The sequence below is a fragment of the Peromyscus maniculatus genome, chromosome X, assembly GCF_049852395.1.
Source record: "Peromyscus maniculatus bairdii isolate BWxNUB_F1_BW_parent chromosome X, HU_Pman_BW_mat_3.1, whole genome shotgun sequence".
NCBI lineage: Eukaryota > Metazoa > Chordata > Mammalia > Rodentia > Cricetidae > Peromyscus > Peromyscus maniculatus.
Genome location: NC_134875.1, coordinates 89,260,144 through 89,287,836, shown reverse-complemented (window position 1 = coordinate 89,287,836; position 27,693 = coordinate 89,260,144). Strand labels below are relative to the sequence as shown.

Genomic DNA, 27,693 nt, shown 5'->3' with positions numbered 1-27,693 from the left:
CTCCCCATGAGCAACCTTCTCCACCAATATCAGCAGATACTACAGGCACAAGTGTCACTCACACCAGTTAGAAGAGCAGGCACAAGTAAAGCCCACACCAGCCAGAAGAACTGGACAATATGCTGGGTCTAGGCACCCAAAACCCCACAAACCTCAGCTGAGAGAACCCTACTGGACCTGACAACCAGTCAATCACCAGAACCCTTGGCGATTCAGGGCAAAAGACAATAAAGGAAACAGACAATAAAGGAACGAAAGACCCATCCAACAAAGGGATCACAAGAATCAACACCTGTTCCTATAATTATCCCAAACCCAGATGGATAGACAGCAGTGTGAGAACACATTAAACAACATAAAGAGCAATGTGGCACCACCAGAACCTAGTGATTCTACAGCAGCAAGATCTGAACATCCCAATGCAGATGAAGCAGAAGAAAATGACCTTAAAATAACTTTATGAAGATAATAGAAGCCTTTAAAGAGGAAATGAAAAATTCCCTTAAAGAAATGAAGGAAAAGAAAAACAAAAAATTGGAAAAAATCAACAAATACTTGAAAGAAAGCCAAGAAGATCAAGAAAAAACAATCAAACAGGCGAAGAAAAAGTTTAAGATTTGAAAATTGATACAGAGACAATAAAGAAAATACAAACTGGGGGAATTCTGAAAATGGTAAATCTGGGTAAATGAATAGGAACTACAGATGCAAGCATACCCAACAGAATACAAGAGACGGAAAAGCAAACCTCAGGTGTTGAAGATATGATAGAGGAAATAGATGCATCGGTCAAAGCAATGTTAAATCCAACAAATGCTTAACACAAAAAAATCCAGGAAATCTGGGACACCATGAAAAAACAAAACTTAAGAATAATAGGGACAGAAGAAGGAGAAGATTTCCAGCTAAAAGGCACAGAAAATATATTCAACAAAATCATAGAAGAAAACTTTCTCAATCTAAAGAAGGCTATGCCTATGAAAACATGAGGATTACAGAATACCAAATAGACTGGACCAAAAAAAGGCCCATGGCCACATAATAAACAAAACACAAAACATACAGAATAAAGAAAGAATATTAAGAGCTGCAAAGTAAAAAGGCCAACTAACATATAAAGGCAGACGTACCAGAATTATATATACCTGACTTCTCAATGGAGACCCTGAAAGCCAGAAGGTCCTGGACAGATGTTTTGCAGACACTAAGAGACTAGAGATGCCATCCCAGACTACTATACTCAGCAAAACTTTCAGTCACCATAGACAGAATAAACAAGATATTCCATGACAAGACAATATTTAAACAATACCTGTTCACAAATCCAGATCTACAGAAAGTACTAGAAGGAAAACTCCAACCCAAGGAAGTTAGCTGCACCCATGAAAACACAGTCAATAGATAATCTCATACCAGCAAATCCCAAAGAAGTGAAACACACACACACACACACACACACACACACAGAGAGACAGACATACACTACTACCACCAGCAACAACAACAAAAAAACAGGAATTAGTAATCACTGGTCATTAATATCTCTTATTATCAATGGTCTCAATTTGTCTACAAAAAGACACAGACTAACAGAATCGATACAAAAACAGGATCCAACTTTCTGCTGAATACAAGAAATATATTTCAACTTCAAAGACAAATATTACCACAGAGTAAAGGATTGGGAAAAGATTTTCCAATCAAATGGACCCAAGAAACAAGCTGGTGTAGCTATCCTAATCTCTAATAAAATAGACTTCAAACTAAAATTAATCAAAAGAGATGGAGAAGGACATTTCATATTCATCACAGGAAAAATCCATCAAGATGAAGTCTCAGTTCTAAACATTTATGCCCCAAATACAAGGGCACCCACATTTTTAAAATGCAGGGGGCTATGGGAATGTACAGTAGTGACAATTAGTATTTAACAAGTTGACCCACCAGATGTATGGTTCCCTGTTGGTGGGTCCCACTTGGCAAATCCTTGGGGTTACTGACTGTGAATGACTGGTTGTTTTCTGTCCATAACTTTCTTGGGTGCCAGTGCTATGCCTCTCTAATAACACTTGTGGTGTTCTTTCCACAGCCCTTTGGTAGTATGTCTTACACTTATTGGGCACACATATAGCTGTGAATGTTCTGGAAGATGATTTCTGCTTAGGATGTATAATATTGATTTATAGAAATAATACTAGGATATTTTACATTACTCAGACTAACATCGGATTCTCAATCACAAAAGCAGCCTTTTACACAGACATCTAATTGTGGACTTCAGAACAAATACGAAACAGACTAGCTGCCCTTGCAGAAAATACACAAAGACTAATTTCCAGGTGTTGTTTACTGCTAGATCAAGGCCAGACTGTTTACAATGAGATATAGCTCCCTGCAGTAGTTCTCTTTCTGTGTATACCCTGACCACTCAAGGTTCAGCCAATTGTTTACTGTCTGGGATCCCTCACCAACGTAGAGCTACTTGCATTGGCAGTGTGATATTACTAGCTTAAGAGAAACTACATGACTTATGTTATGAGTATGGGTAGGACCCTAAAAATGTAACTTACAATTGTCCAGAGTTTGGCTGTGAGATAGCAGAGGTGGTGTGGAAAGAGACAGCTGTAGAGTTATGTAAGAGTGCTGCAGAGTGTGTGTGTGTGTGTGTGTGTGTGTGTGTGTGTGTGTGTGTGTGTGTGTGTGTACTGAGTGAGAGATAAAGAAGAAACATGAGAAAACTGTGAGTGAGTGAGTGAGTGAGTAACGAGTGAATGAATAATGTAAAAGAAGAGAGCTGTGTAAAAAAGCTGCTGCTACATAGAGGAGCTGTGCTTAGGCACGGTGTAAAGTGCTGTATAATGAGAGAGCTATGTAAATAAGATGTTTAGCTGTGGCTGTGTGGAGATTTGTAATTGTGTGGAGGCAAGGAAGATGAAGCTGTATAGAAAAGAGTTGTAAAAGAGAAATGTATGTGAAAGAAAGCTGTGTAGCCATGTGAAAAGTTGTATGTAAAGATACATGCAGCAGTGTGGAGATATGTAGTTGTGTGGAGACAGAGTCAGAAGCCACTTTCAAGATGAAGTAAAAGAGAAAGTTACAATCAGAAAGCATGTGTTACCTTATTTTACCAGTCAGATAGATAGAAACTTATTTATAAATACGCTCAGATAGAAGAAGTCTAGCCTCTAGACAGAAAATAATTTTTTCTTAATCCATAGCTACTCTGGGGTCTTCTATTCAGAACCCTGGAGCAGTTCTGGGGAGCTGGCCTCCCACAGTCTGTGATAGTAAAAGAAACATTACTAAAGCTTTAAATCACACATCAAACCCCACACAATAATGGTGGGAGACTTCAACACTCCACTCTCACCAATGGACATGTCTGCCAGACAGAAACTTAACAGAGAAATAAGGGAACTAACAGATGTTATGACTCAAATGGACTTAACAGACATCTATAGAACATTTCACCCAAACACAAAAGAATATACCTTCTTCTCAGCACCTCATGGAACCTCTAAAATTGATCACATACTCAGCCACAAAGCAAATCTCAACAAATACAAAGAAATTGTAATAACCCCTGTATCTTATTGGATCACCATGGCTTAAATTTAGAATTAAACAACAACACAAACTACAGAAAGCCTACAAACTCATGGAAACTGAACAATGCTCAACTGAATTACCACTGGGTCAAGGAAGAAATAAAGAAATTAAAAATTTCCTAGAATTCAATTAAAATTAATGCACAACATACCCAAATTTATGGGACACTAAAGTAACAGTACTAAGAGGAAAGTTCACAGCACTGTGTCCACATAAAGCATTAGAGAAATCACACACTAGCAACTTAAGAGCACACCTGAAACTCTAGAACAAAAAGAAGCAAACAAGCAAACTCACTCAGGAGGAGTAGACAACAGGAAATAATCAGAGGGCCGAAATCAATAAAATAGAAACAAAGAGAACAATATAAAGAATCAATGAAACAAAGAGTTTGTTCTTTGAGAAAATCAACAAGATTTGGACAAATATTTATTCAAACCAGCCAAAAGACAACAGAAGCAGTCATTAAAAGTCTCCCAACCTCGCCCCCCCCCAAAGCCCAGGGCCAGATGGTTTCAGCGCAGAATTCTACCAGAATTAAAAAGAAGAGCCAATACCAATACTCCTCAAATTGTTCCACACAGTAGAAACAGAAGGAACATTGCCAAACTGTTTTTATTAGGCTACAGTTACCCTGATACCCAAACCACACAGAGATGCAACAAAGAAAGAGAATTACAGACCAATCTCCCTCATGAACATTGATGCAAAAATAATCAATAAAATACTGGCAAACAGACTCCAAGAACATATTTTAAAAAATGATCCATCAGTGATGCAGGTGTGGTTCAACATATGAGAATCTGTCAGTGTAATTCACCATATAAAGAAACTGAAAGTAAAAAACACACATGATCCTTTCATTAGATGCTGAAAAACCCTTTCATAAAATCCAATACCCCTTCATGATAAAGGTCTTGGAGAGATCAGGGATACAAGGAACATACCTAAACACAATAAAAGCAACATACAGCAAGCCAACAGCCAACATCAAACTAAATGGAGAGAAACTCAAATTGATTCCACTAAAATCAGGAACAAGACAAGGCTGTCCACTCTCTTCATATCTATTCACTATAGTATTCAAAAAGTTCTAGCTAGAGCAATAAGACAACAAAAGGAGACCAAGGGGATACAAATTGGAAAGGAAGAAGTCAAACTTTCACTATTTGCAGATGACATGATAGTATACATAAGTGACCCCAAAACTCTACCAGGAAACACTTATAGCTGATAAACACCTTCAGTAACATGGCAGGATACAAAATTAACTCAAAAATTCAGTAGCCCTTCTATACACAAATGATAAATAGGCTGAGAAAGAAATCAGAGAAATATCACCCTTTACAACTGACACAAATAAAATAAAGTATCTTGGGGTAACTCTAACCAAACAACTGAAAGACCTGTATGACAAGAACTTTAAGTCTTTGAAGAAAGAAATTGAAGAAAATATCAGAAAATGGAAAGATCTCCTATGATCATGGATAGGTAGGATTAACATAGTAAAAATGGCAATCTTAACTAAAAGCAATCTACAGATTCAATGCAATCCCCATCAAAATCCCAATACAATTCTTCACAGACCTGGAAAGAACAAAACTCAACTTCATATGGAAAAATAAAAAACTGAGGATAGCCAAAACAATCCTGTACAACAAAGGAACTTCCAGAGGCATCACGATCCCTGACTTCAAGCTCTACTATAGAGCTATAGCAATAAAAACAGCTTGGTTTTGTCATGAAAACAAACATGTGAATCAATGGAATAGAATCGAAGACCCTGATACAAATCCACACAACTATGAAAACCTGAGTTTTGACAAAGAAACCAAAACTATACAAATGGAAAAAAGAAAGCATCTTCAGCAAATGGTGCTGGCATAACTGGATGTCAACATGTAGAAGAATGCAAATAGATCCATATCTATCACAGTGAACAAAACTTAAGTCCAAGTAGATCAAAAACCTCAACATAAATCCAGTCTCACTGAACATGACAGAAGAGAAAGTGGGGAGTAGCCTTGAACAAATTGGCAGCAGAGACTAATTCCTGAATAGAACACCAGTAGCACAGACACTGAGATCAACCATTAATAAATGGGATCTCTTGAAACAGAAAAGCTTCTGTAAGGCAAAGGACACTGTCAATAAGACAAAACATCAGCCTACAGAATGTGAAAAGATCTTCACCAACCCCACATCTGACAGAGGGCTAATCTCTAAAATATATAAAGAATTGAAAAAACTAGACATCAAAATATCAAATAATCCAATTAAAAATGGGATACAGATCTAAACAGAGAATTCTCAACAGAAGAATCCCAAATGGCTAAAGGGCATTTAAGGAATTGCTCAACACCCTTAATGATCAAGGAAATGCAAATCAAAATGACTCTGAGATACCATCTTACACAAGTCAGAATGGCTAAGATAAACAACACTGATGACAGCTTATGTTGGAGAGGATGTGGAGTAAGGGGAATACCCCTCCACTGCTGGTGGGAGTGCAAACTTGTACAGCCACTTTGGAACTCAGTACGGCAGTTTGTCAGAAAATTGTGAATCAATCTACCTCAATACCCAGCAATACCACTCTTGGGCATATACCCAAAGGATGCTCAGTCATACCACAAGGACACTTACTCAACTGTGTTCATAGCAGCATTATTTGTAGTAGCCAGAACCTAGAAATAACCTAAATGCCCCTCAACTGAAGAATGGATAAAGAAAATGTGGTACATTTACACACTGGAGTATTATTCAGTGGTAAAAAAAAATGACATCATGAAATTTGCAGGCAAATGGATGGAACTAGAAAAAAATCATCCTGAGTGAGGTAACACAGACCCAGAAAGACAAACATGGTATGCCCTCACTTGTAAATGGATATTAGATGTAAAGCAAAGGATAATCAGGCTACAATCCACACCCAGAGAAGCTAGGTAACAAGGAGGACCCTAAGAGGAATGCATAGATTGCCCTGGGGAGGGGAAATAGAAGAGACCTCCTGGGTAAACTGGGGACAAAGAGGGTTGAGGGAGGGGATATAGGATGGAAACATGAGGGGTCAGAATGATCAAATTGGGAGAGGGACAGAGAGGGAGAGCAATGAAAGAGATATCTTGATGGAGGGGGCCATTATGCAGTTAGGGTGAAACCTTGTTGTTGCTGGTTGCTGGAGGGCTTCTCTCCAGGTTCCCCAAGCCCTGCAGTCCCACAATCCACATATAAAATAATCACTCAGACGCTTATATCACTTATAAACTGTATGGCCATGGCAGGCTTCTTGCTAACTGTTCTTATATCTTAAATTAACCCATTTTTATAAATCTATACCTTGCCACATGGCTGGTGGCTTACCAGCGTCTTCACATGCTGCCTGTCCTGGCGGTGGCTGCAGTCTCTCTCTCCAGCCTTCCACTTCCCAGAATTCTTCTCTCTCCTTGTCCCACCTACTTCCTGCCTGGCAACCTACTTCCTGCCTGGACACTGGCCATCAGTGTTTTATTTATATAGAGAGATATCCACAGCACCTTGTGCCAGGGAAAATCCCAGGAATCCACAAGGATGACCCTAGCTAAGACTCCTAGCAATAGTGAAGAGGGTGCCTGAACTGGCCTTCTCCTGTAATCAGATTGGTGACTACCCTAACTGTCATCACAGAGCCTTCATCCAGTAACTGATGGAAGCAGATGCAGAGATCCACAGCCAAGCATCAGGCCGAGCTCCTGGAGTCCTGTCGAAGAGAGGGAGGAGGAGTTGTACAAGACGGGGTGGGGGGGGGCTGGGGGTGTCAAGATCATGATGGGGAAACCCACAGAGACAGCTGGCCCGTGCTCGTGCGAGCACAGAGACCCTATTCCCATAGCTGGTGAGCCTGCATGCGACCAACCTAGGTCCTCTGCATGTGAGTGACAGCTGTGCAGCTTGGTCTGTTTGTAGGGCCCCTAATAGAGGAACCAGAATCTGTCCTTGGCGCATGAGCTGGCTTTTTGGAACCTATTCCCTATAGTGGGATGCCTTGCACAGCCTTGATGCAGGGGGGGGAGGAGCTTATTCCTGCAGCAACTTGATATGCCATGTGCTGTTGACTGCCATGGAAGACCTTACCCTTTCTGAGGAGTGGATGGGGGTTGTGCAAAGGAGGTGAGGGAAGGAAATGGGAGAAACTGTGGTTGGTATGTAAAATAAATTTTTAAAATTTAATAATAATAAAGAGAACATACAATGCAATATATGCATGTTAATTTGGAAGAATTATATTCAGGGGAGTAATTAAGTATAAACCTCCATTATACAAACAACCATATTACCTTCCTAGAAATTTAGTAGAACAACATAAACCCAAGACATTTGTCGACCTAGTATGAGGTGACAGTGAGTTCTAGGGCTGCTAAAATCTACCTGAGCATTCAATACCCTGTGGCATAGATACCAATGAGAAAAATTATATTTGAATAGGAGTCATTTGTCTCCCTAATAAAGCTTGTAAAATTCTAGAAAAGAAAGAGTAATTATCCTGTGAAGTGGAAATATGTACATATATTCCAATCACTTGCCTGGGAGATCCTTTCCCAGTCTATAATTTCTATTTCGGTAAAGGCAAAGGATACTGTTTCTGTTTCTCAAAGTAGAAAAATGGCTAAGAAATATCTAAAATATTCATTTTTTTCCCAGAAACTTTGGAAATGTAAATCAGAACAACTTTGAGACTTCATCTTACCCCAGTTATAATAGTCAAGATCAATGAAACAACCAACAAAAAATGCTGGAGCAGGTTCAAGGAGACGGAACCCTTGTTTACTCTTGCTGGGATTGCAAACTGGTGCAGACACTCTGGAAATGGGTGTGCGGAATTCTTACAACGCTAAAAATTACTCTGCCATATGATCCAGCTATACCACTCTGTGCCATATGCCCAAAGGACTCAACATCCTATTCCACAGGCATTTGCTCAGCTGATGTTATATTCCCAATAGCTAAGAAACAGAAGCAGCCTGAATGGCCTTTAACCAATGAGTGGATCATGAAAATGTGTTACCTGTAATGCTATGGAATATTATTCAGCTGTAAAAGAAATGGCATCATAAAATTTTCAGGTAAATGGACTAAACTAGAAAACATCATATTGGGTGTGGTAACCCAGACCAAGAAAACTAAGTATTGCTGGTTCTCTCTCATCTCAGACTTTTAGCACCAAATCTTGAGATGAGAGCACTGATCCTGGAGTAAGTTCAAGACCAGGAAAGTAAAAAGGAACCATTGCTAGGGTGGAGGTGGGAGAGAAAAGGGAATAGCAAGGTACAAGTGCTTTGACTGGGGAAATGGGAAAATACAGGCTCTAAATAGGGAGTTGGAGGGAGATAAATAAGAAAGTAAAATAATAGCAAAGATATATGGCTTAATACAAGTAATAAGGAATCATACTACCAACTCTGTACCTTCAGAAAGTCATGTAAGCCTCTGGGCTGAAAAGGTTCCCTCCAAGAGCCAAAACCCATCTATCAAAAACCCTAACAGCAGATGGGAGGATCCTTCTTTTGAGTTGTTTGTCAGGGTTATCCAAGAGGCTCCCAAAATGTTACAGGCTATTGCTATTGAGCCTGGCTACCCCTTATATGTGGAAGATAATTCCCTATTGCTGAAAACCCCATACATTTTGGACCCAGAGGCCCTTGAGTTGAAACTTTCCTGAATGCCTTAGGGAGGCCTGAGGACTTGCTTTCATGGTACCAGAAGGTGAAACAGAAGCTTCCAAAACAGGAAAGCAACCAGCCGTCTTATCCAGCTATGAGGTCTATTAACTATAAAGACCAAAATGGTACATTAACCCTATGGGTACAGTAGTGGCATGCACAGCGTGGCACTAACCAACAGCTCTCTAATTGGACTTAAGTCCCTCTCAACAAGAGGAAAGTCATGCCTGACACTGGAAATCTAGCAAACTAGCCAGGGCTAGTAAAGTCATGGATCTTGAAGGAAAATCTATAACCACCATTCTACTAAACCAAAACAATCTCTAATTACATTCTAAATATTTGTCCTCATTCCCTCAGATAAGTGTAGTCCTCATGCCTCATCAAGGAAACTTCTCTTTACAACAGATAGAAATCATTATGGAAAACCACAACCAATCAAAATGCAGAATTATGGAGGTGCATTCCCAATCGACATATCCATAAAACACTCCTGAACCCAAGTTTCAGGGAACATTACAGAAGAAGTGGCAGAAAGTTGTAAAAGACAGAAAAGCCGGGTGGTTGTGGCGGCAGCGGCGGCGGCGGTGGCGGCGGCGGCGGCGGCCGGCAGCAGCGCACGCCTTTAATTCCAGCATTTGGGAGGCAGAGGCAGGCGGATCTCTGTGAGTTCGAGGCCAGCCTGGGCTACAGAATGAGTTCCAGGAAAGGTGCAAAGCTATATAGAGAAACCCTGTCTTAAAAAAAAAAAGATAGAGGAACACAGAGTTTTCTGTGAAAATTGTACTTCCTACAGTTGTTTGGCTCGAACTGTTTGGGGGGCACCCAGGCAAGGAGATTGGGATCCATCCCTGGTGCATGGGCAGGCTTCTGGAAATCCGGTGCCTGTGGTGTGACGCCTTGCGCAGCTTTGGTGAAGTGGGAAGGGGCTTGGACCTGCCTAGCTAGGCTCAGTGTGCTGGTCTTGGCTGACTCCCCCTGGGAGACCTTAATTTGGGACATGTGGGAATGTGGGGTGGCTTGGCAGGGAGGGCTGAGTGGTGGAAGGAGGGAGGAGGTGGGATCTGTGAGTGATATGTAGAGTGAGTAGAAAATTTCTTATTAAAGAAAAATGAAAAAAAAAAAGAAAATTGTGCTTCCTAGTAAAGTCAGAAACTACACCCATATTCTCAGCAACAGGACTACCTAAATATGAGCTAAACAAGGTTAGCAACAATAGACATTCTAAGGTAGACGGGAGAAAGCCCAGAAGGCTTCAAGCCTACACAAAGAATTACAGGCAACTGAGGAATGTTGAGAGCAGGAGGGATACTCATCCCTAGGGAAGACCACCTATTTGGTTATCCAATACCAAATCATTAACCCTGAAGAAATATATAAGAATGCACATATATTTATACATATGTTTTCATAAAAATGTGAATTATGAATGTGACTGTTATAAATATAACATTATATAGACTGAGCAGGTTGTATCTAGGTATATAGGAATATGTATGTATATACATATATGTATATATCAACAATTAGTGAAAAAAGAGCCCATGAATTTGAACGAAAGAAAGGCTGAGTATATAGGAAAGTTAGGAGGGAGGAAAGGGAAGGGGGAAATGATGGAATTATAATCTCAAAATATTTAAAAAAATTTAAAAGAAAAATAAAGTGCCCAATAAACACTTTTAAGATATTTGACATCCTTAGCTATCAGGGAAATGAAGATTAAAATGGCTTTAAGATTCTGTCTCATCAGACAGAACTTTCACAGTTCCAGGAGGTACTATTCAGGCTGCTGGAAAAGAAAAGGCATGGATCATCTTAATCTAGTCTTGAACTCTGCATCCTACAATATTGACATGTCAACAAGATGTGCCTAGTTATGTGTGACTATTATGTGGGCAAACAATTTGGAAATTTGAGAACATTTCCATAGGTGGGAAGTCACGCCTGGTACTATAAACCTAATCAGTAGTTCATGTCTGGGGAGGTCACTGTCCCTATGGGAAAACTATCGTCATGTTATCAAACTGCCATGATATAAATATTTTTGTTTATATCTATAGATTAAAACTGCTCTCAATTTGATCAGAAAACCTTCTTTTCCTTCTTTTCTCACATTTGCATTGATTAATCTAGAGACTCATAACTCATCAAAGTGATAAGAAAGATTGAGCCATAAATCAGCATCTATATCAAAGCTCAGAGGACAGCAAGAAAGAGGGAGAAAAGAGGCTATAAGAGCTGGAGGATGGACAGAAGTGCTGTAAAATGTTTAGGACATGACATGGATGATGCACAAAAGACACACAGAAGCTGTGGTTACCTGCACAAGACTTGCAGAAGATCAAGTACGTTAAAAATCCATCATGAGGGGTTGGAGATTTAGCTCAGTGGTAGAGTGCTTGCCTAGCAAGTGCAAGGCCCTGGGTTCGGCCCTCAGCTCCGAAAAAAAAAAAATCCATCATGAATGGAGGAAGGATTTTGGTGTCCCACCCCTGGCAGTTGATAGCTCCTGAGAAGAGAAAGTCCCTTGGGGATTTGGCCATTGGTAAGTTTATCATGCTCCACTGGATGGCCCCACACCCATGTTCATATGGGCAGCAGTAATAAGATTCAATACACTAGGGAAAAATACATGAATGAATTTGTGGGGTGGAGTTGGAGATAGGCAGTAAAGGTGGCTATGATCAATATGCACTGTGCATATGAATGACATTTTCAAAGAATAAATAAATATCATTTTTAAAAAGGAAAGTAAAATGTTCATACATATGAGCTTCAGTACACAGAAAAATGAAGCTGTAACTGAGATAGCAGCTTCCTCTGCTTTTGCTAGTTTTCTCAGTGTCAGAAGGTGCTATGTAGGGTGCTGGGGACCACAAGAGCTACAGTAATGTTCTGCATGGCAAGATGTGCCCATTAGTGCAAAGGTGTCGTGACAACTATGGGAGTAAGCAACATTTCTTTTATTTTTATGACTATGTGGCCCACTCCACAGAAGGGACCTCATGTTTGGTACTGTTAATCTGATCGAGAGCCCTCGGCTGAGTAGGTCCTATGCCTTAGAGAAGTTGTTACTGCTGTTTTGTTAAACGGAGATCATATCAAACTGCCTTTTATAATGTATGTTTGTATCCAGAGATGAATGCTTTTCTCAGCCTTTGTAATAGAGGCTTCTTTTGTAATGGGAGGCACTTAGTGCACAGACTCATAACTGTTCAAAGTGCAGAAACTAAATGATTACGGAATGATCTACGGTACGTGGGCTATCTATTATTACCTGATCCATGGCTCAGGTAACATCACTGAAGAGGAGGCACAAAGAATGCAAGAGCCAAAGGTTGAAGCGGAATGCTGAGAAACAGTATCTTCTGGAATGGACATGGCAATTCCACTCATAGACTCACTACAGCTGTGCTTACCAGAACAAAACTTGCATCACCATATCAGCATGCAGAGGAGAGGGGCTCATGAAACCTAACATGTCACTGAAGGACTGTGGGTGGGGATGTAATGTCAGTCTCTTTGGTGGTGTTGTCACTTGGTGGTAAGTTGTCCTTGCTCAAGTAAATAACCTCTGACCTATACTTGGGCAAGAAATTTGAATTACATCGAGTGGATCATTCATATAAAAACCAATCAGAGGAAGATTTATTGAGAAGAAGTAGTATTTCCATGGGTGAGGGAGAAGCATGAAATATGGTAATGGGTATGAAAATGACCCCTTAAAAGTCAGTATATATGGGTATGGAATTGTCTAAGAATAAAAAGTGACACTTCTGATTTTTCAAGAAAGAAGGAGGAGAATGGAAGGAAGGAGGGGAGGTTGGGAAGAAGGAGAAAAGAGCGAGGAGGAGACAAAAAATAAAGCTGTATAGCAAGTAGTCAAATCAACTTTGAAGAAAACAAAGCTGGAGGAATCACAGTATCAAGCTTTAAAATGTGGACAGCCCACACAATGGGATAAAAATCTTTGTCAACTATACATGGAAGTTACTATACAAATATAAAAATATCTTAAAAATCAAAAACTGTCAATTAGTAGCTGAGCCAATGAACTGAAGATATAGTCCTCAAAGGAGAAATACAAATGGCCAATAAATGTTCTGTAAAGTGCTCTATATCCTTAATTCTTAGGAAAATGCAAATTAAAACTACTTTGAGATTCCATCCTACCATAGTTGAAGTGAGTCTCATTAATAAAGCAGATGAAAACAAACGCTGTTGGAGAATGGCGAGCCCTGACACTGTTTATAAGAATGAAAACTTGTGTAGCCACTATAGAAATTAATGTGGATGTTTCTTAAAAGGTAAGTAAAACATATTTAGTGAATAATTCAGCATTCCTGGGCAAATACATATCTATATTTATTATCGCTCCAGTCATAACAGCAAGGAAATAAATTCAACCTAGATTTCTAACAACACATGAATGGAAAAAGAAAACACGACATATGACACATACACAATGAATTTTTATTCAGCCATAAAGAAAAATAAAATTTGCAGACAAATAAATAGAACTGGAAAATATTATTTAATGAAGTAATTCAGACTCTGAAAGCAAAATACTACATGTTCCCACTATCAGTGATCCTGGCTTCTGATTTTTTTTATATATTGGAGGGAATGAAGATAGAGCAGCTGCAAGAATTGACAGAAGTAAAAAGACAAGAGAATAGTTTCTTTCCTTGGTAAGTGTGAAAATAAATCATGTCTATAGTTAAAGTATTAAGTATGTAAGCAATTAAAGATTGCTTACATAGTAATGCCATAATGCTGAAAGAAAAAGAGAATCAATAGGCCAAAATAACTACATACATTAACTGGAGAGCTAATAAAGAAATCTTTATATTTATTTCTTACTGTACCTACAGCTGTGGTTGGTATATTTAAAATATTTTAAGTGAAATTTTGTGTGTTGTTAATAAACATGAAGTCACCCTAGATGATTTAAAGTACCACATCATAAACTACTTCTCACAGTTAGGCCTTGAAAGTAGGCAGTGATTGGTCAGTGAATGCACCAAAGAGGAAGTCATTGGTTAATTACAAAGAGGATTCAGTATGGCCATGGAAGCTTTTGCCCTAATTGTGATGAAGTGAGGAGAGACTGGGAATAACAATTGTAAACATCAAGTCAGTCCCTCAGAAAAATTTTACTACCAAAAAGAAATTTGGTAGTATTTTAAACATATTTATAACAATAGTACACAATTTTCACTATAAAATAAATGTACATTAAGAAAATTTTGAGAGAAATAAAAACAAATAACTTTTTAAAAGTGTCTAAAATGAAAACAACCTTAATAATGGTATTACATAAAATGATAGCACATTTTAAATGTGGGAAATGTTTAAAAAACAATAGTTCGTGCCTTTCTAAAAAGAAGCTTGTCTTTAGTCAATAAAATGCTTCAATTCTGTCTTTATTTTAATGTGTGATGTACAATTGTTCTTCATAAGATTTACTGAGAATCTAAACAGCAAGATTTTATCTTTGCTTGTAGAACATAGCCAATTAAATCTTGTCTAGAATGTCATTTAAAAATACTAATGTAAATGTGGAGATATAAATAAAACTTTGCATTTTTACAAAAAAACCAATAGATTAAGAATATTAAAGACAAAATTTAAGCACCATTGTTTTCATAATTATATATTGTTTGTCTATACCTTTTGTTCTTATAATTTTCCATACTAGTAACACAAAAAATGATGTTGAAAATACCAGGCCTAGGAACAGTATAATTCACATTTGTGCTATGCAAGATTTTCAGAACTTTAAAGATTAGAATAGGAAAACTAAAATATATTTAATGAAGGTAATGAATTGCCTAGCTGTACAATCTGGATCAAGTATACTTAATTTCTTTAGTTCCCATTCTTTAGCACCAGCACAGTAAGATTAAACTAGATAAATCTTTAGTCCCATTCAGCTGTATGATTCTGAACTCAAAAATTTAAATCAGATCTTTCCAGAAAGGAAATTTTTATGTTTGAAAACTTCAGTGGTTCAAAGGAGAATGGCCACAATTGGTACTTATATTTGAATACTTGGTCCCTAGTTGGCAAAACACTTTGGGGAGGATTAGAAGATGTGACCTTTTTGGAAGAGGTGTGTCACTGGGGTAGGCTTTGGGCATTTGAAGGCCCATACCATTACCAGTTGGCTCTCTCTGCCTTGTGGTTGTGTTTCAGTATGTGTGCTCTCAGCTTCTGCTCCAATGCCATGCTTGCTTGCCTGCTGCCATGATCTCACCATGATGATCATGCACTCTACACCCCAGGAACTATAAGGTCCAAATTAAATGGACCTTTCTATTGTAAGTTGCCTTGGTCACGGTGTTTTATCACATCAATAGAAAAGTAAGAAAGAACTTCAGTCAATAAAAAAAGCTATGCAGACATTAAATACACTATATTAAGAACTCTCACTCAATTTGGACTTATATTTATGCATGACAAATGTTAGTACTTGTACAATTAAATCATACTTACACATATTGAGCTGTCGTATAAAGCTGGATATTTTGTTATGCTTGAAGTATTTTGGCAGTATTTCTTTGCAAAAGTCTTCTTCATTCACAATCTCAAAGCTGTGACCATCCTTGTAATAAAGAAAGATCAAAACAGTCATTAAAGATAAAAAGTTAGGTTTCACTCAAGTAACAATTCAAAATAATGCCTCATGAACTCCAAACCTGTGAAAATTTAATGTCCAAATTAAAAAATTCTTCACACTGGAAGTATAGCTCACTAGTTGAGTACATTCATAGCAATAATAAGGATATGGTTTCAATACTTTATCATAGAGGATAATATAGCATAAAGATATAGAATATGAGCAAAAGAAATACCATGAAGGAAAATGTAATGGGCTGACCATGAAAGCATGTGTCCCCAAATCTCACAAATTAAATGTAAACAGGCAAAACCAGGCATGGTAGAGCATATCTGTTATTCCAGCACTTGGAAAGCAAAAAGCAGGAAGACTGAGGGTTAAAGTCAGTCTGGATCATACAAGGAAACTGTATTTTCACAGACTTGGGCAAAAAAATGCATGAAATAGTAATACAAAGAATTAGCCTAGATGGGCATGGTGATCCATGCCTTTAATCTCAGAAATTGGGAGGCAGAGGCAGGCAGATCTCTGTGAGTTTGAGGCCAGCCTAATCTACAAAGCGAGTTCCAGGACAGCCAGGACTGTTACACAGGGAAACCCTGTCTGGAAAAACAAAACAAAACAACAACAAAAAAAATTAGCCAATTGTAATGTTTAGTGTTAGTTGTCAACTAGACAAAATATAGAATCACCTGGGAGATGGACTTCTAAGCATGCCTATAGGAGATTAAATTGACTGTTCTAATTGATGTGGGAAGACCCCTCTTATCTGCAGGTAGGACCAATTCCTGAGCCAGGGAGTCTGGACTATACAAGTGGAGAGAAGGTGCTGAGAAGCATGTTACATTCACTCCTTACTCTCTGCTTCTTCATTGTGGATGCAATAAAACTAGCTTCTTCAAGCTCTGGCCACTGTGACTTCCTCCACCACAATGGACTGTGACTTTTCACTATGCATTGAAATAAACACTTCCCCCCTTAAGCTGCCTGGGTCAAGATATTTTATCACGGCAACAGAAAACTAAGAGACCAATTAAGTTTTCAAGAAAAGTTTTTAAAATTTAAATTACAACAATGAGATATAATCTTTTGCCTATCAAATTGACAAAGACTAAAGAAAATATTAATCTTCAGTGTTTGCAAATTAGCAAGAGTACAGATAAACAGGTTCTCATACTGTCAGAATTTAAATTGTCTTAATATTGCTAAAAGTAAGGATTCAAAGTCCCCAGACACTCAGGCTTTGGCTTAGAAATTCTAATTCCAGATTGTATAGAGAATAATTACTGATAAGTGATAAGATTTAATAATGAACAGTTACATAAGTATTTGTACATTATATTGAAAATTGTAAACTACCATAATACTAATATGATAACTAAATCTACACAAATGAGTATTATACAGTGATGAAAATGAAGCTATATAAGTATATTTAGTGAATGGAAATCCTCATGATATATTTCAAGTGAAAAAGGCAAATTTTCAAAAGGTGTAAAATGCATCATTTCATAAATGATAGAGATATGTGATAATAATACAGATCAATGACAGACTACCTAAATTTGATCCCTAGCATCCCTGCTCCCCCCCAAAGATATTTAGACATACAAAACAATATTCCACAAACTGATAACAGTAGTTATCAATTGATGGCACTTTAACTACTTTACTTACTTTCCAAAAAGTAGACTACAACAAAAAATATTTTAAAGTAGGCAAAGGTGATAATATTATTATATGCTGCTCATTCTCTTAAATTATAAATTTAAACATAAATGAAATTATAAAATAATGAATTAACTTCAATGTCATTTTTTTAAAAACTTGATTCCATACTTCAACTAAGAATTAGAAAAAAAACCCTACTCATCTATTATTTACCAATTAAATTCTACAAATAGTTTTGTTCTTTAGATGTTTCATGGCTCATTATAAACCCCCAAACCACCAAGATATTTTGTGTGTGTGTGTGTGTGTGTGTGTGTGTGTGTGTGTGTGTGTGTGTGTTTATAGGTGTATGTGCCTGTGTATGCATGCATGTGCTTCTGGAATCTAGAGGAGGACATTAAGTGCCTTGCTCTATTTCTCTACCTCATTCCCTTGAGCCAAGCTTTTTTACTGAACCTGGTACTAGGTAGGTAGCCAGAAAGCCCCAGTGATACTCCCGTATTACACACACACACACACACACACACACACACACACACACACACACACACACACTGCAAAAGAGACAAACACCCATATTAATTTCTTTCCTATAGAAGAGGAGAAAATAGAATCTAATCAGGAGGTTGCTAACATAAAGCACCATATTAAATATCCTCTACATAATAGATGGACACTCTGGTTTTCTAAAAATGATCAAAGTGAAACTTGGCAGACAAACCTTCTATTGATCTTTAAGTCTGATACACTAAAGGACTTTGGGCTCATTACTATCTTGCCTAGTAATTTAATAACTAGCTGAGACTTATCACTTATAAATGATGGATGGAATTGATCTTATGTTTTCAGATAAGAAAAATGAACTGCAAGAGCTAATTTCACTGAACCCACATTAAAGACAAAGGGACCTTGATTCTTATTGGCTAGAGACACTGCTTTGCCTTATTGGGGGAATCTTTTCATGTTGTATGTGAGTTGTAACAAAGTTAGAATTAAAGGTGATAAGGTAGCAATATGGAGTACTGAATGTAATGAATATGTATGCATTGAGTACTCCATAGTGCTGTCTTATCAGCAAGTTGTAATCTATCTATCATCCATCTATCTATCTATCTATCTATCTATCTATCTATCTATCTATCTATCTATCTATCTATCTATCTATCTATCAGTATGTACACTGTGTGTGTGTGTGTGTGTGTGTGTGTGTGTGTGTGTGTGTGTGTGTGTGTTTCTTTTCTGTGACTGTGATAAAACACTATGGCCAAGATAATTTACAGAAGGGAGAATTTATTAGTGCTTAAGAGACCACCAGGGCAGGGAGGCATGGAAGATGGAGCAGGATGAAAAGAGATACCATTCTCAAGCACAAGCATGATTCTGAAAGAATGAGAGAGAACTGGAAGTCAGTAAGACTATGAAACCTCAAAACCTGTCTCTAATGACATACTTCTTCCAGGAATGCTCAGTCTCCTAAACCGCTGCCAACAGTGACACCACCTGGGAACTAAATGTTCAAATACTCAAGTCTATGGGGGACATTTCTCATTCACACAATCTCACATAGAGAGCATACAGGCAAGGTTAAGACTTCCACCAAAGGCAGTGATTGCTTCTGAGTCTCACACAGCACAGTTAATAAGAATGGTTCCACCACTAAAATGGGTATGTTGTTAGAAAAGTTACCTTCTGAATGTTCTCACAGGCCACTACGCAAGCTACTGAGATTTGGAGCTGAATGAAAGTGTTACTGAAACAGGGTGGCCTACATTTAAATATGATTTCACATTGGAGAATGACTGTGAATGGACAGAGGTTTATAATTCAGAGATGATAAAATGTCTAAAATTGTGGTGATGAATGTACCACTTTACAAACATGTTAGTTAACAAAACTTTAAATTACATTTTTTGAGTAAAATGAACAATATTTCTCAGTAAAACTGTTAATTAAAAGTTTATTCAATCTCAATGTTGCTAAGATGTAGGAAAATTCTCGTTCTCTTTTGTTTTGTACTTGTATATTCATTATAAAAAACAGTATTTGGGGCTAGAAACTAGCTCAGCAGTTAAGGGCAGTTACTTTTCTTGCAGAGGACCCAAAATTGTTTCTCAGCACCCACATCAGACAGTTCATGACCACCTGTAACTCCTGTTTAGGGGACTGCAACCTTCTCCTGGCCTCCATGGGAACTCATATTCACATGGCACACACACACACACACACACACACACACACACACACACACACACACACTCACATATCACACACATATAATTTAAAAAATACAATACAATAGATAAAAAAAACAGTGCTAGAGTGTCCACTATCCTAATTGAAGATTTACAGTATATATCATCTTCAAAATCCATAAATGTTTTTCTGGCCCACTGTGCAATGGCTTAGTAAAATCACCATCAAAAGCAAATTTTATCCATCTTCAATATTCAAAAATGAGCTTTCATTCTATACATAAACAAGCAAATATTCTGTTTTGGTAGCACTGTATATAAAAGTACATTTTATTTATTTAAAGAACAAGATATATACAGTATTGTAGCAGTTTTCTTTGTTTCTTTTTATACTATTATTTTTTGCTGAATTAACCTCTTATACATTTTAACTTCTTTGATTTTCTACTTGAGAGTGTTTATGATTTTGATTTCTGTATCTCATTTGCTTTTTTCCTTATAAAACATTGGTAATGGAGATTTTATTTTATCTAGTCAGAACAGTTAAGGTCAAGAAAACAACTGACATTAAATGCTAATTAGGATGTAGAGAAGGGGGACACCTCATTTACTATTGATGAGACTGCAAACTGGTGCAGTAACTCTCAAATCAGTGTAGAGAATCTTCAAAATCTTTTTAAAGAAAAAAATTATCTTATGACCTAGCTATACCACTGTTCTGCATGTGCCCAAAGGACTAGACATCTCACTCCAGCAGATACTTGCTCAGCCATATTCATAGCTCTTTATTCACAATAACTAGGAAATGGAAACAACTAAAATGTCCTTCACCTGATGGATGAATGATGGAGATGGGGTGCATATATACATTATTCAGCTATAAAGAAAAAATGGATTCAAGAAATTTTCAGATTTATATATGAAATTGAAGGAGTATACTGAGTAAGGTAACCCAGACCCAGAAAGACAAATGCTGAATGTTTTTACTTATTTATGGAGCCTAATTCTTAACCCATAGATGTATTGTATCACCTTTGTTATTCGCAGATACCAAGAAAGTAAAAAGGGACTTGCAGACAGGGAGGGGGAAGCTCTGTGGAGAGGAATAGTAGGACATGGGTGCTATGAAAGGGAGAACAGGAGGGAAGACTTGGTTCTGGTGGGGAAAATTAAGGACAACAAAAAAGATGGTGGGAGGATAAATAACACGAAGTATGTTTGAAAAGGCCATGGGGAACCAAATTATCTTGTGGTTACATAAAATTAGATAGTATACTCATATAAGTATATTATATACATATATATGTACAGTTTAATTAAAATTATGCCAGTTGGGGTGATAGTATTCCCTCAAACCAGAGACGATCTAGCAAAAACTCCAGTGTGAGGCATGGGAAACCTGCTTTCAAGTTGTTGATAAGGGAAATTCCAAGTGACTACCAAAAGAATATAGTTATTGCTGTTGCTCTTGGTTGCTTCTCAGAGGTTGAAGGTAAATCCCTATTGCTGACAACATCACACACTTAGGACACACGACTCAGAATATTTGAGCTGGATCTAACCTGAAAATCTCCTTCCTGCAGTCTAACTTCCATAGTACCAGGAAGTACTATGTAATTGGCCAAGGGAAGGAAGTAGTAGTAGTAGTAGTAGTAGTAGTAGTAGTAGTAGTAGTAGTAGTAGTCCACATGCCTCATCTGAAAAGTGCAATATTGGCACTTATATTCTGGGAGTAACCAACAGCCATCTAAGTGAACATAAGGCCCACTCAGTAGGAAGGAATTCATATCTGGCACAGTAAATTTAACCAGTTAGCCATGGTTGGAAGTTGCAGACCCTAGAGAAGAACCTACTATTGCCAATTTACTAAACCAGTATAATTCGTAACTGCATTCTAAATACTTATCCTTACAAATAAGTTTAACTCTTACTTCTCATCAAAGAAACTGAAGCAAAGGTCCCCTTCTTATAACATAGGGCCAGTTGTTTGTTTCCAGGGGCCAGTTTATTAATACTTCTGTGCCATATTATTCCACCATCCTATGTTGACCCACATCTAGCTTCAATCAGACCCACAGGAAGTATCCAGTCTAGCCAATCAGAGTCCTACCTGGCCATAAGCAGAAACTGTTCTTGCTATTTTCAGTCAAACAGACCCCTAACACAGCAAACAGACCCCTGACACTGCAACTACAGTTGCTGACCGGATGTCACGAGCCAGTCATAAAGTGATTCCTGTACCAGTAAGGGTCTATACCCAATCACCTCAAAGTACACTTAACCACAGCTAGAATACCCCTGATCCTGCTGAAAAGGAGCCTGCAGGCTTCTCTAGGGGTTGCCGTTGGCCACTGTGTCAGATGGTTGATCCCTACATGCTGGAATTTTTCATTAAATGCTCTTGTTGATTGCATTTGTGAATGGTGGTATTTTATGGGACTTCTCGCAGACCCTAACAGAAATTTTTTTTTCTCAGTAAACAGAGAGCATTACAGAAAATCGTAAGTTTTTAAGATGAATAGAATAACTGTCTGTCCAGTACTCAGACCCAACTGATACATCAACCACACAACCTCTACACACAGGGCTCAGGGAACAATGCAGAACATGGGTTAGGAAGAGTCTAAGTGCTAGAGGATTAAGACATTTGCTTTGAGAGTATGTCTTCTATATATGACATGGAAACAGCAACCATGAACTTTGCATAAATTCATAATTATGAAAATCCCAGGGTAAGGTTCAGTGGGATAGAAAGATTGGCTCTAAACTCTTTGAGCCAATTTAATTAATTAATAAATTATTATCAATACTTTTGTGGTTTTGGTGATGAGTCCAGGGCCTTTCGTATGATAGATAAGTACTTTCCCAATGACCTACATCCCACATCTAATTTCTTTAAATATAAAACATTTACTTCAATATTTCTTTTGTTTTAAAGCTGTTAGGGTCCTGGAGAAGTCGGATAAAAGACCAACATTCACATATGCAATAAGCAAGAGTGTTTATTATCTTAAGATTACAGCATGCTGGGGCCATACATCCTACACAAAGGCAAAATGGAGAGAACTCTGAGAGGGATGTGTGGGCTCCTTTTAATAACTAAGAATAACTAAGGAGAGTTCCTAGGGCAGTTAGGTCATTTCAGATATGATTGGCTTAAATAAGTGGCAATCACATTAATAAGTTCTAATTGGCTAGGGCTAGTTAGGGGCTGGTCAGGGCTACAGTTTTCCATTTGGGGGCAGGCCTGGACAAGTCCCAGGCTTTGTTCTTATTTGGTTATTACCTTTAGCTTATTGACTGTGAAGGCTGGCTGGCCTAGTATGTGCTGACTGCAGGGGCTGGCTTAGGCCTGGTACATGTAGTACATCCTTGCTGTTGGGAGTGTTAGAGACTGATTGGCCTTTGTTTGTTGTTTCTTCAGAAACTGCTTTCTCAGTCTCAGGAAACTGAAGTTGAGATCTGATTTCTAAAAGAAGACTGAGCAGCCTGTTATGGTATCTGGTCAGTCCTCTCAAAATCTATATTCATGAAGAAGTTAAAAATTAAAGATGACACCCACTATTTTCTTCAAGTGAATTATGAGTAAGCTGTTTATGAAATAAGAGTGGCTATGAGTTCATCATTATTTGAAGTTAGTTGTGGTACTTGGGAATTCATTATACCACTTTATATTTATGTTTGACATTTTATTAATAAAAAGTTTTACCTCAGTTGAGTGTGATAGTACATTCCTGTATTACCAGCACTGGGCAGGCTGAGGTAAGATAATCTTGGATCAAGACCAACCTAGGCTACAGAGTGAGACCCTGTTTTAAAAACAAATGGACATGATGCCACAGTGACTATCACATTAGAGAAGTAGCCACAATTAGCCTTAAACAGATTCTATAAGATTTTGTCCTCATTCAGAGTGATTAGAAGCTAAATAAAAATCAAAATCCCAGTGAAGAAAAGTACATTCATAATTCACCCAGCTCATGCAATGAGAGGCTAACAATGCCCCAGTGATAAAATGATGTGTATCACAAATTCTCTCAGAAACTGTGACAGTAGCTAGGCCTGGAACACCCAGATTAGGTACACTTGGCAGGAAAGCTTCCTTTTTCCCAACCTGATCTACACAGTGAGTTTTAGGGCAGCCAGGGCTACATACTGAGACCCTATCTTTCAAAGAAAGAAAGAGTGAGGGCTAGCTGTATAGCTCGATAGAGCATTCATATAACATATGTATGATCTCACATCCATACTAAGTACCACATAATAAAACCCAACAAATTCTGTAATTTGTGCTTTTAGTAGGAAAGCTAGAGTATGTGCTACTCATAGTTTTATGGTGAAGCTGTCCAATTCTGAGTGACTTTTTACTCATGTAGCACATGCGTAGTGATTCTGAAGAGAAAAACAAAGGTAGAAAATGAGCATAGTTTTTTTGTTGTTGTTGTTGTTTTTGTTTTTGGCCAGGAATCACAGCGCTGTGTGAACTGAGGCTTAATCATCTTCATATGAAACTCAATATCCACCAAAGTGCTGTGGGGGTCGCAATAATAGCCTGTGCCTCTGTCCTTCAACCTGTCTGAAATTTTCCCGCACCCAGAACAGACTCTTTCTGAAGCTACATCTTTCTCCTTACGCCCACGCATCTTTTACCTTGCTCCAGTGAATCACATGGTCCAAGACGGCATCGTCTACTAATACCCACAGTTTTGTGAGAAAGTTAGGGACTGTCTTGTAGAGTTGCTCCATGTTTCAGGGTGTCAGTGCCTAGAGGAAATGTTAGTTCTGAACTACTGTTGCCAGGAGAGCAGTTTTACTTCAGGTCAAGCAGCAGTTTTCGTCAGAATGCCGATTACCCGCCTTCAGAACTTTGCTTGGGGGCGGGCCTTAATTTCCCAGGGGACAATTCTCATTGGCTAGTTATGGTACCCGATTTCAGCATCTTCTGGCACGTGACTATCAGGGAACTTCCGGTCGAGGAAATCCTTTGTGGTGTGAGGAAAAATGAGCCATGAGCAAAAACAGTAGGGGGCACTACTTTGGACGTTTTCTCTGCTGCTTTTCTGGCTATAAGTGCCACAGTAAGAACTTCTGCAAACTCCTTCTTTGTTCCTAGCAGAAGTTAGCTACTCGCTGCTAGAGGAATGCTGGATAGGATATTATATATAATGACCTTTAAAGGAACAAGGGCTTTCACTGTGTACAGTTATGGCCTGGTAACCAAGTGGTGTGGCACAACACTACGTTAGCACTGAATTAGCTCGACGTTGCCTATAGCTTGGCAACGAACTTAATGATATTACAAGGCAATGCTTTGCAGTGCATGCTTTTGATCTTTTCTCTGGATAGATGATGAGAACTGGTTGATCTTTGTTTTGATTTGTTTGATTGGGTTTTTGTTTTTGTGTTTGTTTTTCAGAGTTTCACTACATAACCCCAGCTGGCCTGAACTCACATACATAGGCTGTCCACAGATTCATAGAAATCTGCCTCTGCTTCCCTAGCACCAGGATTAAAGATGTGTGCCACCGCAACTGGCTGGTGAAAATTCTTGGTAATCATTTTGGTGAAGTGAGACACTTCTAGAATATTAGAGCATTCCCTTCTTCTAGTGAAAAGGTTGGAAGGGAAACCAAGTGGAAATAAAATTGTCTAAAAATGTACACAATTTCTCTTGTTGTTTTTGTATTTCCCTTTCATTAGAAAATAGTTTGTTGAGGGGCTGGAGAGATAGAACAGTCAAAAAATGCTTACCATGCATGCATGTGGATTTGAGTTCAATCTCCAGCAACCACATAAAAGCTGAAAGTGGTGTCTGTGTTTGTAATCACAGTGCAGAGGATGCAGAAACAGGCATATCCCCAGGGCTAATTGTCCATTCACCTACACATCTTAGTGAGATACCCTGTCCCAATAATCAAGGTGAATGACTTTTGAAGAATAGCAGGAACTCTGATTTCTCCATGCATATACACACATCCAAACACACACACACACACACACACACACACACACACACACACACACACACACACACACACACCACTCACACAGGAACACACACATACACGTAAAATAGTGAATGATCAGAATGCTAAAAAAAATGTTTTCTGAAATCTTTTATATCTCCCTGAGTTGAATTGAGTTTTGAAATTTTGCATTACATTTTTTCTTTAAATTTTGTTTATTTATTATTTTTAAGATTTATTTTTTATTTTATGTGCATTGGTATCTTGCTTGCATGTGTGTCTGTGTGAGGGCATTGGAGCCCATGGAACTGGAGTTACAGACAGTTGAGAGCTGCCGTGTGGGTGCTGGGAATTGAACCTGGGTCCTCTGGAAGAGTAGCCAGTGCTCTCTACCGCTGAGCCATCTCTCCAACCTTTACATTCCATTTCTTATGAAGGTAAGATTTATCATAGTAGCAATAAATGGCAGTAGGAGCTATCAAACTTACAGTTTACATTCATCTTATTTTATTTGAGTAAAATTTTAAGAGCATATGCCAGAAAAAATGAGTATGGGTTTAAAATATCTGCAGAGACATTTCACATAAAATAAATTTACTCTTCAATTTTAAAATGCTAGATATAAAAGATACACGAGGGTCAATGTTTTGTTTTAAAGTTAAAATTATAGAGAAGTTGTATTAATTGTATAAGATCACACAGCTAGTGATTAGGGGACAGTTTCTTTTTTTCTTTCTTTCTTTCTTTTTTTTTTTTTTTTTTTTAACAGAGCTGAGAACCAAACCCAGGGCCTTGCGCTTGCTCTACCACTGAGCTAAATCCCCAACCCCAGGGGACAGTTTCTTACAAACTAGCTAAATTTCTAAAGGAAGTATACTCAGTAATATCAATATAGGAGATGTTATTTCAAGATAATCCACAGGTTTATTTTTCAATTTTTAATTTAAAAAAATTTCTTTTTAAAACCATTATATGTGTGTGCGCACATGTTTGCAGGTGAGCTTGCCTATACAGATGTATCTGAAGATACTTTTTCTCACTTCTTTCTGTACCTTAAGTTTTGAAGACCAGGCCTTTTACTAAGCCTGAAGATCATCATTTGGCTAGACTCGCTGACCAGTGAGCCTCCTAGGATCTCTTGTCTCTGGTCCCCCAAACTAGGGTTATAGGCATACATTGATGTGCTCAGCTTTTATGCAAATCCTGGAGATCCAAACTCAGGCCCCCATACTTAAAAGGAAGCACTTTACCCACTGAGTCAATTCCCCAGCCCCCACAAGTCTTATGTTTGGATCACAGTTTATCATTATTCTTGGACACTAACCAAATAGTTCTAATTATGACTTTTTTCATATGAAGAGCAAAAATATTTTTAGCTCAGCCTGAATAAATGCTTGAATATATATTAAGAATTACAACTACCATGAAGCTTGATATTAACATAATAGTAATGGTTTTAATGACATTTCCCCAAATCTTGTTTCTACTCTGTTCTTCGTTGCCCACTCAGACTTCATGATCCTGGATAAGAAATAATTAAATTTATATCCCTGGCATGACTGCATGTAAAATTACTAATAAAGGTGATTTATGAAAAAGTTATCAAAGCACTGGGGTTTTGCTATCAATCTATGACAGTATATCCACTGGAAATTATGAAAGGTTTGGTTCCGCAATGATACTGGAAGAAAGTGTTAATAATCTGCAGATTAAAAAGTTTCCATCAAAATATGAAAAGACCATTTTTGTTATCTTTTCATAATTAAACAAAGGAACAAATATGACATCATCAAAAATGAGTGGTTATTCTTACAAGACCGACAAGGATGAATACATTCAACTCGTATTTATTGCAGTGTATTGGGCAGCACGTATGTCAACTCCAAAACCATGAACACTTCATTCAGGTGTTATCATTCGGTGCCTGTGTGTGG

The 27,693-nt window shown here is 38.0% G+C and overlaps 1 protein-coding gene across 1 annotated transcript in view; it reads right to left on the bottom strand.

Annotated features, from left to right (window-relative positions):
* Positions 1-24,640, bottom strand: part of LOC102912776 (heat shock factor protein 3-like) — a 63,450-nt gene extending 38,810 nt beyond the window's left edge. The window contains exons 1-2 of the mRNA XM_006981219.4: positions 24,444-24,640; positions 15,807-15,915 (exon numbers count right to left, since the gene is read on the bottom strand). Coding sequence (XP_006981281.1) covers positions 15,807-15,915; positions 24,444-24,539 — 205 coding nt within the window. The 5' untranslated portion in view covers positions 24,540-24,640. The remainder of the gene's footprint in view (positions 1-15,806; positions 15,916-24,443) is intronic.
* Positions 24,641-27,693: the final 3,053 nt, after the last annotated feature.